Here is a 13,666-nt window from a genome sequence, read left to right on the forward strand (position 1 = left end):
ATTTATTTTATGTCAATGTTGTGTTGGTTTTAATATCCAAATTGTCAAAACACCCTGTTTTGAGGGGCCGAAAACTCGGACGAGCTAGCAGAGCCCGTATCCCCACCCCGTAAAACAGAATATTCTGTTTTACGGGGTGGGGATACGGGCTCTGCTAGCTCGTCCGAGTTTTTGGCCGGCGAAAACCGGATACAGGGCCCTTTACTCGAGTTATATGGGGCGAAAAAATACGGGGCCTGTTAGACATGCTCTAAGCTATGCATGAGATTCTCCAAGCCCCACATCACCTCCTTCACAGTTTCATTGAACAGGCAAGGCACATCCCGCTGAAACAAGTGGCGCGGCAATAAAATAGATATTCAAAGTTCTCCATAATCATAAGCAAACAAAGTGGGGGCTTTACACTAACCAGGCTTGTTTCGATGAATCTTTTATATTCAGGTTTTCCAACAGCCAATGCCTGACCAGGGCGGTGATGGCGCGCTATCATCTCAGCAAGCTCCTTACTGACACCACCAGTACCAGGATTAAACGCACTGGACTTGTCCTTGAACGTTTGAAACTCTTTCAGGAACACATGCTGATAAAGAAATGAACAACGACAAGCATGTTAAGGGGCAAGGAAGAAAAGTAATCAAATATCTCACCATGTCTCCCAATTATGATGGCAGGCAATTCAGTATGTACATCGCAATCAATGTTACAAAAAGGCACTAAGTGGTAAGCAATCCGCTCTGTCAAGCATCCAAGGGTACTAAATAGAGGAAATTTCAGTAATAGATAAGAGAAAATGATAACCATGTAACATCTCCATCTCCATTTTTCTCCACATCCCTACATATACCAAGCCTAACTGACACGTTGCTACTCTGCCAAGTTACTGGTTAGCCTGGTTCACAGTGACTGCGTCTCTTTTCAAAATGTCCTGCCTAACACAGCTTTTTGAAACACTAGCAAGAAACTCTAATAACAATAGTAAACGATATAGCCTTGTTTATGTCCTCGAGTTCTTGTAATGCAGTTCAGAATAAGTTACAGCTCAATCATCCATCGCAAAGCAGGTAAAGAGAGATTGTAAATATCATATGTTTCAGCCTGCACCCATCCATTCTTTAAAATTTTCTTCACCAGTGTTGGATCAAAATAGTTTTTGAAGGTGCGCGCATACACGGAATAACATCGCGCTACATGATCTCTGCACATCATGCATTAAGGATAAAACTGTGTACTGAGTCCGTTAATTGACAAAAGCAGTGAAGAATGAGCTTATGCTCATATTATTATTATTCCCTGAAAAGAACTGAGATGAGCATGAAGATCATGAATAAGACAAGAACAGTAGTTTAAATTTGCAACAAACAACCTAACAATAAGAAGGAAAGAATAAAGAGGAGGGGGCTAACCTTTGTTGACCTATAATCCTTGACAAAGATTGTCCAGAGTTTCTGGAGATGCAAAAATCAGCAATGCCGGCCACAAATTAAGCGATGAACAAACAAGCACATGACTAACGGAGCAGGAAGATGTACCTTCATAACGTCCGGTTGGTTGAGGTCGTACTTCAAAGAGAAAATTGCGAAGCCAGAGGGCGTCTCAAACAGTACCAAGATCTCGTTGGCCAAGGTAGGATCTGCAAACATGTAAGCAAATTTAACACTAGAAGAAATAACGTACCTAGCCCTAGCCTAGATCGTTCTCTAATTCAGATAGCAAGCATGACGCCAGCTATGGAATATCCGACACAGGATGAAGGCCCATTCTGTAGGCTAGGCACGTTATTTCTTCTATCCAAATCGAAAATCGCGTCGCCAGATCCATCTATCCACAATGTCATGGCATGGATGTGCCTGCCTCTACAACCGCTCTAGAATCTTGCCGAAAAAGGTTTGATATCTCATCGTTTATCCCGCTGATGTTGGAGGGATTGATAGAGAAGGATAATGGCGGGAGGCGAGTGGCTCACCTATGTGGCGTATTGGTCCTGCCGGAGTAGGAGGATTCTCCGAGGAATCGGTCCTGCGTCGCCGCTTCCTCGAGGTCACCGTGGATGATCCTGGGCTCGAAGCATGACGACCGACGGCTGACTCAGCACCGGCAATCGCCGCCGCCGCCTTCGCCTTACGCCCCATCAAGGTGGAGGATGAGTTTTCGACGGGAGTTGCGGCCGTGGTGTGGTGGGATTTCCCTATATTTTCTGTCAGGGTAAACACAACCTATCGGGTCCGATTGCATTCCAAACGTCGGAACTCTCCGACGCCGTCGATCGCGCGCGTTCTGAATGGAACGTTTGGCTTTGCACGGTTGCACCCAGCATAATTTTCTCATTAAATTTCGCGAGGTCGGCTCCATTAATCGAGCGACGCGCCTGAAACGCCTCCCCAAATCCAGCGATACGCCTCGTTCTACTTTCTCATTCTTCTCAAAGTCTGACAACCTGCAATCTATGACACACACTATTCAAAAAACTGAAGCACTCTTTGTTGCCTGGCAAGTTAAGGAGAAGTTTGCTCAAATATTTTCTGTTGGTGGCCATCGCCATGCCAAGTACTGCTTTATTGGTGACATTACTGACCATGGCATAACTTTGTTCATGAAAATGAAAGACCACTTCATTCGGTTCCAATGATAATACAATAATCTATGCAAAAAAGCACAGAATGAGACTGCAAAACTATTCATCAAAATTAATTTCATTGGTGAGCTTGAATTTTTAGTACCAAATTTGAAGTTGCTTAGCAGAGCCGCCAACAACAAATATATAGAACTACTTGTTTGAGTCCAATCAATTTAACTTTCACCACAAAACTCTCGTCAAGGTTCAACCCAACTCATGACAGCCACAGTTTACATCGCAACAAATTCATCACGCAGTATACTACTAACTTATTCCAACACCTTCAGTTTAGCTTTCCCGATAACAACAGCACCTGGCCAATTAAGAAGACTCAGACTTGGTGTACATCCTGACGGCTACAGCCAGGCCGAGGATGGCCAGGGGGACGAGGAACTGGAGGATTTTGATGATGAACTCGGGGGTCTTGTCCTGGTTGTAGTGTGGCTGCTTCGGCGCAGTGTACTTCGTCGTGGCGGGGATCGTGGCCGCATCGATGTCACCGATGTAGTACTCGTCCAGCATGGCACGAGCGGTCGTGCTGTGTCCGACATCCTCAAAGTCATCAGTTGCATCCTTTGCTGTAAAAACAAGGGTCGTGCCAGTTTACATTATTAGACCAAATCAAGATTTCAAAGCATCAGTAAAATCATGGTGAGGCAAGCATGACATACCAGTTGAGGACAACAGGACATCATCACCTCCTGGGTGGTCCTCCAAAAACTTCGTCACATCATATACCTGACAATAGAACAAGATATTGGTCAATACCAGGTATTAAATTTCTGAGCATTCTAGCATTAGTGGAAGAGCATTGCCACATTGCTCCTGCAATGTACATCATGTTCAGAAGAAAGCAGCCTTCAAAGTGAATAAAAGTGAAATGATCTCTACCTTTGTGAATTGATGTCATCTGAACCAAACAATCAGGTCTTTAAAAGAAAAACATAAATATTTTACAAGGTTTATATCAAATACGAAAATATGTGGAATTTACCTTACACTACACCGCTTCCTATGGTTTGAATAAAAAAATGATTCTTTTTTGCTACAACAAATGTTATGGAACTTGCTTTTCACAGATGCACATGGACAAAGGGTAATTAAAAAATCTTTTGTATCCTCTTCTGAAAAGGCACACTGTTTGTAGAGAGGATACAAAAGATCCTCATGGATAAAGGGCACTTGATAAACATTGATAGTATCTGAAGCCAAGACACCTAGATGGTTCTTGTCGCAAGGCAGAGAGCTTTTGGATGCATAGAACAACAACCACAAAGACTGTTGATTCAACATAGATTAATATGATATTTAGCGAACGATTACAATGCTGACCCAACAGCGGACGTATAAACCAACATGTGACTTCAAAACCTATGTGACTGTACCGTCCTGTTGGTACGCCGTCAAGCAGATGGACACTAATGTACTAGGCCAGGCAACAGGTTCGAGTCATTCAAATCAGCCTGGCCTGGGCTTTAGTTTTTCTAACCACTTGCTGATTAATATGGTTCCCCCTGTTTTTTTCAACAACGATTACTACTTGTTGAATAGAACATCAATTTATGCCCAGAAGAATTGCATGTTGGAAGCTGGAACCAAGGTCGACAAATGCAGTTACTCTTGAGAAAAGATAATGTCTTCAGTTGGAGTAGTCAGGCAAGGTTGGATATGATGCAGTACTAGTAACCACTTGTGAGTAGCCTCTTTTTTCGTCTACAAAGGGGCATTCTATCACTTGAGAACCAAACAGGCAAATTCTTTCAGTAAAAGGCAGTAAACTAGCGAATCTGAAGACAGCCGGAACCAAAAAGACGAACTTTTTTTGTGTGTGCGTCTCCGAGGTATGGCAGGATCAAGTAGTAACAAGTCTGCAAAGGTAATGGGCACGCGATTCATCCCATCACAGCAGCTACCTACAAGCCACAACTAAACTAGCCAGAGAGCGCAATCCGCCGGACCAAGTAGTGCGAAACCTGATCTGGCTTTGTACCCCCAGGAATCACTCGACGAAGCCGCGTGTTCAGCGGACTAGCAAGCATCGGGGGGCGATCCGTGAGCGGGCGGCGGAACAGGCGGGATTGAGCCCGTGGCCCGGCCAGATCTGCCGGCACGAGATCGGAGAGAGAGAAAGAGGGGGCGTGCGGGGAGAGGGGACGCGTGCGTGCGTGCGTACCTTGCCGGCGATGACGAGCCAGCAGTCGTCCTTGGTGTTGTGCTTGGAGACCTCCGCCAGGGTGAGCGCCTCCTTGGCCATCTTCTTGCTCGGGTTCGAGATCCCAAGCTGATGCTGCTGCTGCTACCTGAGGCTGAGGTGCGCGATGTGAATCTGGCAGGCAGGGTTGTGGGGATCCGGGGATCCGATCCGATCGCGTTTAAATCGCGGGGACGGAGGCGCTCGGCGACGGAAGTCTCTTGGCAGGCACCAACCACAGATTGAGTCCAACCAAGGACAGACTTTCTTCTTCTTCTCCGGGTTCCGTTCCGTCTCCACCACCTACCCCACCCACCAGGACTCCTCCTGGGAGGTGTGGGACCGGCCTGTCATACAAAGAGTAAGTCAACGATGTTATGTGTTAAAAAAAAGAGAAACTTTTGCTACACGATATTTTTTTTAAAAAAATTTCATGCGTTTGCAAGTTAATTGTGTCTTTGGCAGATAACAATACTACAATTTTGTGCCACATTTGCTAAAATACATCTCATGGCTAGAGACGGAAAGATTGGCATTTTTGTATGGGATGACAATGTGCCAACTTTTTCAGTTTTGGCCATGTTGTGTGTTCACGGTACCTACCAAAGACATGTCAAGCAGTGTGTTTTGACAAACCCCAGAAAAGAAAATACAATGTCCTCCATCAAAATTTCGCTAAAAAGATAGAGAATAGAGAGACGGGGGGCAAACTTCAGAACGTACAACGGAGCGGACTTGGAACAGAATTAATTGGATGCGTACGCGCATAAATAGGTCCATAAAACCAAAAATAATCGATAAAACGAGTTCAACAAAACACTTATATTCAATAGATTGAATATAGTATGCTCTAATACCTTCGACGTTTCAGATGAAAATCGGATAAAATCCATCAGATGATACTAAATAATTTTCGGGTACGGATATCCGGGTGCTATTTGGCATGCCGTGTTCGGTGTCAAGTTTGGAATCGGATATCATTATCCGTCGAATTTGTTCAAGACGGTTATGGATTCTCTAAAATAGATACAGAAACTAATTCGGTGCAAAAATTATCCTATATATCCGTTAACCACTACCCACACCACACAAGACGTCTAGCCAAAACCGGAGCCTCTACATCTACTATGATGAAATCACCGTGGGCGCACACACACCCGCGCAGCTGAGAGAACGCAACAAATGGGTGCCCTGACTTTGAAGGGGCCAAACAATGTATCAGTACAAAGTGGAAACTCTGAAATTTCATTGCCCGTAGGATTGGTCGTCATCATCTGATAAAGTGCCTCATTTAAGCTTCATTGATGTGTGGAAAGGTATGGGAGGTTTGGCCCTTAACTATTTGGAATGCAAAGTACACCTACCCGAGCGCCGACATGTTAGACTACAAGAGCATGAATATGGTCCGGTGCATGAATGTACTTTGGAGGAGTAGCAAGTTGTACATGATGGATGGTCCATGAGGAGAAAATGGTTAAATGTGTCAAAGTACATCGCAGACTCGTCCCGGGCATGCTGACTCTGCAGCTGTTAATGAGGTCACAAAAAAATTCTTGTTAATTAAGAGCAGTGCCAATGGTAAGAAAATTGCATTGTGCAATTTCATGTTGACATATCTCCATGAATTTGTTTCAGTTTTGATTGTGCTAGTGATGAAGGATGGGGATGGATCGAGCAGTACAGGTACAGTAGGTTGGCGGTGGTAGGTCGTTCTTTTAATGAGGCTTGCTCCAGTACAACCCCCTCCCTCAAACTCAACTAAGCCCAACCGGTACTTTTTAGGCCCATGTCCAAACCCGAATCCAAAACTACGTATGTCTACGTGTAGGCATACTGTCACCGCAAGACAGTCCGACGCGGGAAGCAAGACAGTCCGGCGCGGGGTCCGCAAGACAGTCCGGCGCAGGGTCCGCAAGACAGTCCGGCGCCACAAGATAGTCCGGTGAGGGCATCGCAAGGCAGTCCGACGGGGAACAACAAGACAGTTCAGCGCCACAAGATAGTCGGCGAGGGCACCACAAGGTAGTCCGGCGCCGCAAGACGATCCGGTGTAGGTGGCGCAAGACGGCCGATAGGTCTCGTTCCTAACACGACGGACATCCCGCCCAAATTGCCTCGAGTACATGCGGGGCGGACTGTCCGGATCTCGCCGTTGCGCCGCCGTCTAGCCTACACGCCGCCCCACCCGTGTCAGCACGCACCTATGAGGCATTGCCGAGGCTCGTGTCCTCTAGATCGTGGCCGGCCAGCCCCGCCATGACGTTCCTCCTGCCCGGCGGCCACAACCGCCACCATGTGGAAGAGTTGCCACCAATGATCGGCTACGTATGTAATCATATATATACGTATGCAACATATTCGTATAATTTAGTTGGACCATACGGGTTTTATACAGGGCTACATATACCTGTTTAATATTAATAACGAAGGGGTATCAAGCGATCTCAGCCGTTCTTGTGTTTAAATTTGCTACGAGTCTAGGGGAGGGGGTTGTACTGGAGGAAACGCCTCTTTTAATACTACAACAAAATCTTCTAAACCAACTACTTCCCGTAAAGTTAGTTCAACACTTTTTTCATGCAGCATTGTGTCTGGTCTTTGCCGAAACGAGATGTTGAATTATGACTTGGGTTCCAGTTTTCACACTAACACTTGTCTCTGAAGTTTCAGACATACGACACACAACATAATCACGCAGACAAGAAGCCCAGCAATCTGAACAATCTGAACAGGAACTTGAAAGGAAATTTTTATTATTTCATCCACCCAGCCGTCATTTCAACCGAAAGAAAACCGTTGAGGGAAACACAAAGTAAAAGGAAGGGAAATGCAGAGTAGGAACAACTCTGAAGGCCGGCTGAGACTTTCAGTCCTCTGGATGCAGCATATTTGAGCTTGTGTAGTCGATCAGTTGTCCTTGGTCGGGTAGGAGGCCATCTTGTTGATGCCGCAGAGGCCCTCGCCCTTGCCGGTGCCCCTCTTCATCCTGATGTACCCCTTCTCGCCCCACTTGTCGCCCCACGAGTTCTTCACCACGATGTAGTCGTGGCCCTTCCCCTTGTCCGACCCGTACCCGACCGCCGCCACACCATGGTCCAGCTGCGCGCCGCAAGGACCGTCGTAAACTCCCTATGTCAGCAAAGAAAATGTTTCAGATTAGAAGTCAGCTCAGACAGACTTCAGACTAAATGTTAGTCCAAATACTATCACAAACAATAAAAGGGTGAAAATTCAAAATGTAATCTGACATGCGTATGACACCTGGGGCCAGATGACAGAAGTGACTAGTGACAGATGAGTTGGATGGTGTTTTTCAAATAGATGCTTACCCCACTGTAGAACTGGAAGTGCCTGCCGGAGGCCTCGATGGCGACGGAGATGGGCTGGTGGGCGAGTGCCTTGATGAGGGACTGCTCGTCGTTGGCGGGCACATCCTCGTAGCCGCTGATCGCCACCGCCTCAGACTCGCTCTTCTTGCCGTCGCCGCAGCTGCCTTCCTCCATGAGGTAAGGGTAGGCCTCCTCGGTGTGGAGCCCGCCGCTGGAGGCGATGTAGGAGAATGCGTAGTCCATCATGCCACCGTTGCAGCCATTGTTGCCGTCGACGCTGCAGTCGATGAGCTCCTGCTCCGACAGCGCCGTCAGGTTGCCGGTCACAATGGCGTTGATCCCTTCCACCGCCGCCACGGTCGAGAAGGCCCAGCAGCTGCCGCACTGCCCCTGGTTCTTCACGTCCGTCACCGCGCCCTTCTTCCTCCAGTCCACCGACTTGGGAAGGTCGCCGGCGTTGATGTCCTCGTACCTGAAGCTTCGGGTGCTGCTGCTCCGGCGAGCCGGAGGAGGGCTGAGGCCGAGGTAGGAGGCCTTGAACTCCTCGTGGGTGAGGTCAGCGAACTCGTTGAGGCCCAGCCAGTAGCTGGTCACCTCCCGGTTGATCTCGTCGATGTGCTTCAGGTTGTCCTTGAACACCTCGAACCGGTGCAGCTTCTCCTCGAAGCTGGCGTACGCCTTCTGGTGCTTGGCTAGCCACCTCTCGAACAGCTCGACGATCCTGTCGTGGGAGGACAGGTCCTCCTCCGAGTACCCGACGATGGAGAACTCGCTGTTGCGGGCCATGCAGGCACCGACAACGCAGAGGAGAAGAGCAAGGGAGAGCTTCATTGGGTGAGCCATGGCTGATTGATACCAGGAATGGAAGTGTTGGTTGCAAGATGGAGGAGAGGATGCAGTGTATTTGTAGCCTCAGTCTCGGCATGGGATTGAATTGCTTCGAAGCAAAGACAATGGAGAAAAGATAGAGGCAGTGTCTGCCATTGCCATTGAGTGTTTTGATAAATCATGCCAAGGCTTCAAGCTTTGATCTCTGACGGCTAGACTTTGCTTCCAAGCATGTTGTATGCTGGGTGCAGCGTGAGCATCTCTTTCTGTTTGTGGTGCCTGCAAAAAGTTCAAAGATCTTAGTGCCTGTGAACCTCACTGAAAGCAAAAATCTAGGTTGCATATATCTGAAGTCTCAACTGGAGAAGGAAACTGTACATGCTACCTGATGGATGAACTATCAGTGTCAAGAGATTTTCATGTGTCATTGCCATGTTAAGGCTTGTTGCCTCAGCTAGCTGCACATAGCAAGGTACAATGTCTCCTGTATCAGGAAAATACAGTAGTTTCTGCGTTTGTTGACCAGATAGTTTCAGAACAGTAGCTGTGTGCCTTTTCTTTCAAAAGAACGTTGTACTTTTAACAAAAGTTGTAAGGAATGTTATCTCCTGGTGACCACACTTGCTACTTGGAGTAAAAGAGGGGCATCAAGTTCATCATGCTGTGTCATGTGCATAGATCATTCAGTGACATATTCATTTCACTTTGCAGACCATATGAAAAAGGTCAAAACAAGATAGATGCAAGGAAAATATCAAAGATAATTTTGTGCTGGCTGCTTTTAGCTCTTTAAGAACATATTTCTTTGGTGAAGGGAGTACATACATTCAGATAAAGACATAAACTGGAACAACAGATAGCAAAAGAGGCTCCAATCTCAGCAACTGGAAACATCATTTTAAGAATTCTAACACAATTATACTCTTCCTAATTCATGTTATTAGTTTTTAATACAGCATTGAAAATTTTGGTACATACAGTTTCAACAAAGCTTCTCCTTGGTGTACTCAGTTTAGAGCACTTACAACATCTTGAGGAAAGGAATACATAAAAAGTGGCACTGAATTCTCCGCACATCATCAATAATCAGCACCATCAAATATATTATCTCGTAAAGGCTCACTAAGACAAAATATACGCAAGACACTGATACTACAGAATTATCATTCCAGAACATCACGAGAGAACCATGATGTTCAGCTTGTAATCATTCCACAAAGCTATATAACCTATGAGTGTAGGTATATCTTGATGGAGTTTGAACATCACAGTGGGGTTATATGATGGGCCCTTCAAGTTGGCTTCTCGTAGCTATTCTGGTCTCTGAACTCCGCTATCTTACTTCTGATGTACTCTCCCATATGAGGCTGGATAAACATGTGTGTAGGGTCAAGAATGTGCACAATGAACCTCTCCGATGCGGGCATTGAAGCATTCAAATTAACAATGAACTGTGCCATCGGCACATCGCTGCAAAAAAAGGTGATAAACCAGTGGATCATGTGGAACTGCAAAGAGATGGTAACAGGAACAAAATGGTGGTTTCTTTTGGGATTGATGAGCTTACCAGGAGATGAACAAACCCTTGATTGCGTTAACCATCTTATGTGTGCTCGGGACAGTTGAATATTACCTGTATGGCAAACATCACAACTATGTCATCTGGAGTAATAATGTCACAGGAACATTTACCAACAATCGGAGAGCTATTATGTAAACAAATGTCTGTCTTCTTTTTAGGTCTCTGAACAATAAACTGGACTTCCCTAAAAAGAAGAACAATAAACTGGGCTCATACTTGGAACTTCAGTGACCAAAGTACTCATCCTACAGGTCTATTTGGTAAGGCGATAACCGATAAGACACACAATTATAACGAGCCAGTTTTGCAAATTCACGGGCTTACAAAATAAAGAGTTCCACTGGCAATATCATTCACAGATGAAAAATTCCCAGAGAGAATTTATGAACCAGGAACAGATTGTAAAGAAACTGACATCAAAGGCAGCTTACAAGTGCCAACTACATTACCAAAGGATAGGGTGGTGCTACTAGTTTCTATGATGTAAATGGATATTTATATTTTCAGAGGCAGCGATGTTTACAGAGGGAATTAAAAGATCTATTTTACTCTTATGGTTTGTGGCTATTTAATCTCTCTCTTTTTATCAGTCTGACTTAATTATTTACCCCTGCCGTATTTTGGCCTGTCGCCTTCATCCCCTCAAACCCATCTTTCCCCTAAAGCCTAGCACGTATACACCTCGATTTACACACACAAAAATCAGAGTAATACAGCTAAATGAACTCTGTGAAAATTTTAAAATTCTGTTGCTCCAAAGAATATATTGGTAGAATTAGTCTATCGGAGTAGCTTAGACATGATAAGTAGCAAGATCACAACTTCCTACTTCATCGCGCACAGGAAAGTTTATTCATGTGCGTTGATTTCACTCCACTGATGCTACCGATTTGTGTAGGCGAAACAGGATACGCAGCAAGCATTACGCAAATCAATACCTTAAGATTCCAGCACAACCACGAGCATAAGCGAAATAGAATTGCGTGGACGGCGTGCCTCCGTGACCTACCGAAACTAGAACGAATCGGATAAACATCGGGAAAGGGGAGGCACCTCAAGAGGAGGAGGCGGATGCGGCGGCCTCGACGAAGGGGAGGGGAGCGCCTGCTGCCGGAAGGTGAGCCGCGGTAGCGGCGGCGGCGTGGCGGAGGCAGCGGCCGTCGGTTGAGGGGAGCCGCGTGCGCCGCCGTTGATGCTGATGGGCCAAGGTAGAGTTTTTCGTCCCCGAAGGTAGAAGAGGAAGAGGAGGAGGCAGCCCTAGTTTGGCCCACGAATAAGCCCAATCTGACTCGAGGCAGGACATTACTGTGGGCGTTTATTATAAAAAGTAATAGTGCGTGGTGTTTTGGAATGATAATATGTAAGATGCATATGCTCCCTCTATTTTGAAATGCATCTTACATATATTTTGAATTTCAAAAAAATTGAAACCAAATATTCGCATGTAAATCTTCTCGTGCTACACGCTTACAAAGTTGTTTCATAAAAAATCGACTTATCATGTGACGCGTGTAAAAAAGACAAAAGTTGGTGCTAAAAATAATGCTTTTCACAAGATAAGTTTTCTCTTTTTTATATAAACCACAAAAAATATTAGGTTTTCGTGAAACTTGACGAAGGAACATATATTATGAAGATGTACATGTAAAAAATTTTGTTAAAAATTTTCGACATTTCGAAATATGATTTTTTGGTAGAGGGTGCATACGCACCCAAGAGCCGAATTGAATTTCCGAGGGTAGCGTTTTGGCACCTGGGAGCATATGCTCCCGGTTTTTAAACTTCATTTTAAATGCACTTTCAAAATATTGAAAAATTTGAATATAAAATTTAGTGGATACATCTCGAAATTCTACACGTTCACAAAGTGGTTCCACAGAAAACCGACATTTTGAGTGTAATTTGTAAAAAAGACAAATTTCCTGTAAGAAAAGGTTAAGGTTGTGTACGAGACGTTTTGTTTATCTTTTTCACACAAGTCACAAAAAATGTCGGTTTTTCGCAAGACTTGATGTGCGCCCGTAACATGTTGATACGTGAGAAATTTTTTATTCGAATTTTTTGAACATTTCAAAATATTTTTCCGGTGGCAGAAGCATATGCTCTCATGTGCTGAATTGAATTTCCGCTAGAACTCTAGATACACATTTTAATTGTTGAAGTCACTTATTTCGGAAGGGAGTGCCTATAAGGCCCACTCAACCTGGGCATTCCCGGTTTCTACTGGTTTGGGAGGTTTCCTCAAACCACACCGTTGCCCCTGGTTCTTATCGGTTTGGTCCGGCCTAAACCACTAAAATATCCTGGGGTATCACGGTTTGGTTTGGCTTGGTCCCAGGTTTTATACGGTTCCAAACCGGCTGTACCGTTCGTTGAGGAGGCACGCGAATGCCGCTGAGCCTCCGCCGCTGGGAAGATAGCGTTATCTGAATTGCCCTGGCCGTCGCCACCTCGCCTCCTCCGGCGCCGAGGCGCCGAGGCCGCTCCCCTCCGCTCCGGCGCCGCCTCGCCTCCTCCGGCGCCCGCTGCCCTCCACTCCGTCGCCGCCTCGCCCTCACCGGCGTCGAGGCCGCTCCGCCGGTGGCTCCTGCTTCCGTCGAAGCCCTGGCGCCCTGAGCCTCCGCCGAACGCCGTGCCGTCGCCTCTGTCGGCCATCGCGCCAGATTTGTGAGATGCAGATGCGGCGGCGCGGCGCCTCTGTTCGGTGCGATGCGGAATACGGTGCGATGCGGGTTTGGCTGGGTGGAAACCAGTTGAAACCAGTGAGTAATATTTTTCGTATGGGTTGACTGGGTTGCTGGGCCGAACCGGATACAAACCGGAGAGACGGTGCGGTGCGGTTCGGGCTCACGGTTTGAACGGTTTTAAACCAAACCATGCCCAGATTGAAGGCCCACCCAGCGAGACCAAGACCATGTCCACACATTCATAATTCTTTTCTTTCGGGCAAGCGGATTATTGTCACCGCGCATCGCTAGCGATGAAGTCGACTCGATCGGCAGCGAGCTAGGTTCATGCTTTGGATCATTGTCAGATGTGCAAGAGCTGGACGTATACGAGCCTGGTCATGGTGTAGATGGAATTGTAGTGTTGTCCTCGATGACTTGACCCAGCACGTCAAC

The 13,666-nt window shown here is 46.2% G+C and overlaps 4 protein-coding genes across 4 annotated transcripts; all 4 read right to left on the reverse strand.

Moving 5' to 3' along the window:
• Positions 1–239: 239 nt before the first annotated feature.
• LOC127328527 (uncharacterized) lies at positions 240–2,129 on the reverse strand. Its single transcript, XM_051355123.1, has 5 exons — positions 1,964–2,129; positions 1,530–1,630; positions 1,404–1,445; positions 410–580; positions 240–326 (listed from the first exon to the last, which is right to left on the reverse strand). The coding sequence occupies exons 1-5, from the start codon at positions 2,127–2,129 to the stop codon at positions 240–242; spliced, it is 567 nt and encodes a 188-aa protein (XP_051211083.1).
• A 657-nt stretch (positions 2,130–2,786) lies between these two features.
• On the reverse strand, positions 2,787–5,061 carry LOC127342261 (cytochrome b5). The gene is made up of 3 exons (XM_051368201.2): positions 4,788–5,061; positions 3,286–3,352; positions 2,787–3,192 (listed from the first exon to the last, which is right to left on the reverse strand). Exons 1-3 carry the CDS (start codon positions 4,866–4,868, stop codon positions 2,936–2,938), a joined length of 405 nt encoding a protein of 134 aa, XP_051224161.1. The 5' UTR covers positions 4,869–5,061; the 3' UTR covers positions 2,787–2,935.
• Positions 5,062–7,530: 2,469 nt separating this feature from the next.
• LOC127342269 (cysteine protease XCP1) lies at positions 7,531–9,018 on the reverse strand. The gene is made up of 2 exons (XM_051368209.2): positions 8,135–9,018; positions 7,531–7,934 (listed from the first exon to the last, which is right to left on the reverse strand). The coding sequence occupies exons 1-2, from the start codon at positions 8,975–8,977 to the stop codon at positions 7,713–7,715; spliced, it is 1,065 nt and encodes a 354-aa protein (XP_051224169.1). The 5' UTR covers positions 8,978–9,018; the 3' UTR covers positions 7,531–7,712.
• A 909-nt stretch (positions 9,019–9,927) lies between these two features.
• Positions 9,928–11,798, reverse strand: LOC127342278 (general transcription and DNA repair factor IIH subunit TFB5-like). Its single transcript, XM_051368213.2, has 3 exons — positions 11,598–11,798; positions 10,530–10,595; positions 9,928–10,432 (listed from the first exon to the last, which is right to left on the reverse strand). Exons 2-3 carry the CDS (start codon positions 10,562–10,564, stop codon positions 10,255–10,257), a joined length of 213 nt encoding a protein of 70 aa, XP_051224173.1. The 5' UTR covers positions 10,565–10,595; positions 11,598–11,798; the 3' UTR covers positions 9,928–10,254.
• Positions 11,799–13,666: the final 1,868 nt, after the last annotated feature.

The sequence above is a fragment of the Lolium perenne genome, chromosome 1 (genome assembly GCF_019359855.2).
Source record: "Lolium perenne isolate Kyuss_39 chromosome 1, Kyuss_2.0, whole genome shotgun sequence".
Classification (NCBI taxonomy): Eukaryota; Viridiplantae; Streptophyta; class Magnoliopsida; order Poales; family Poaceae; genus Lolium; species Lolium perenne.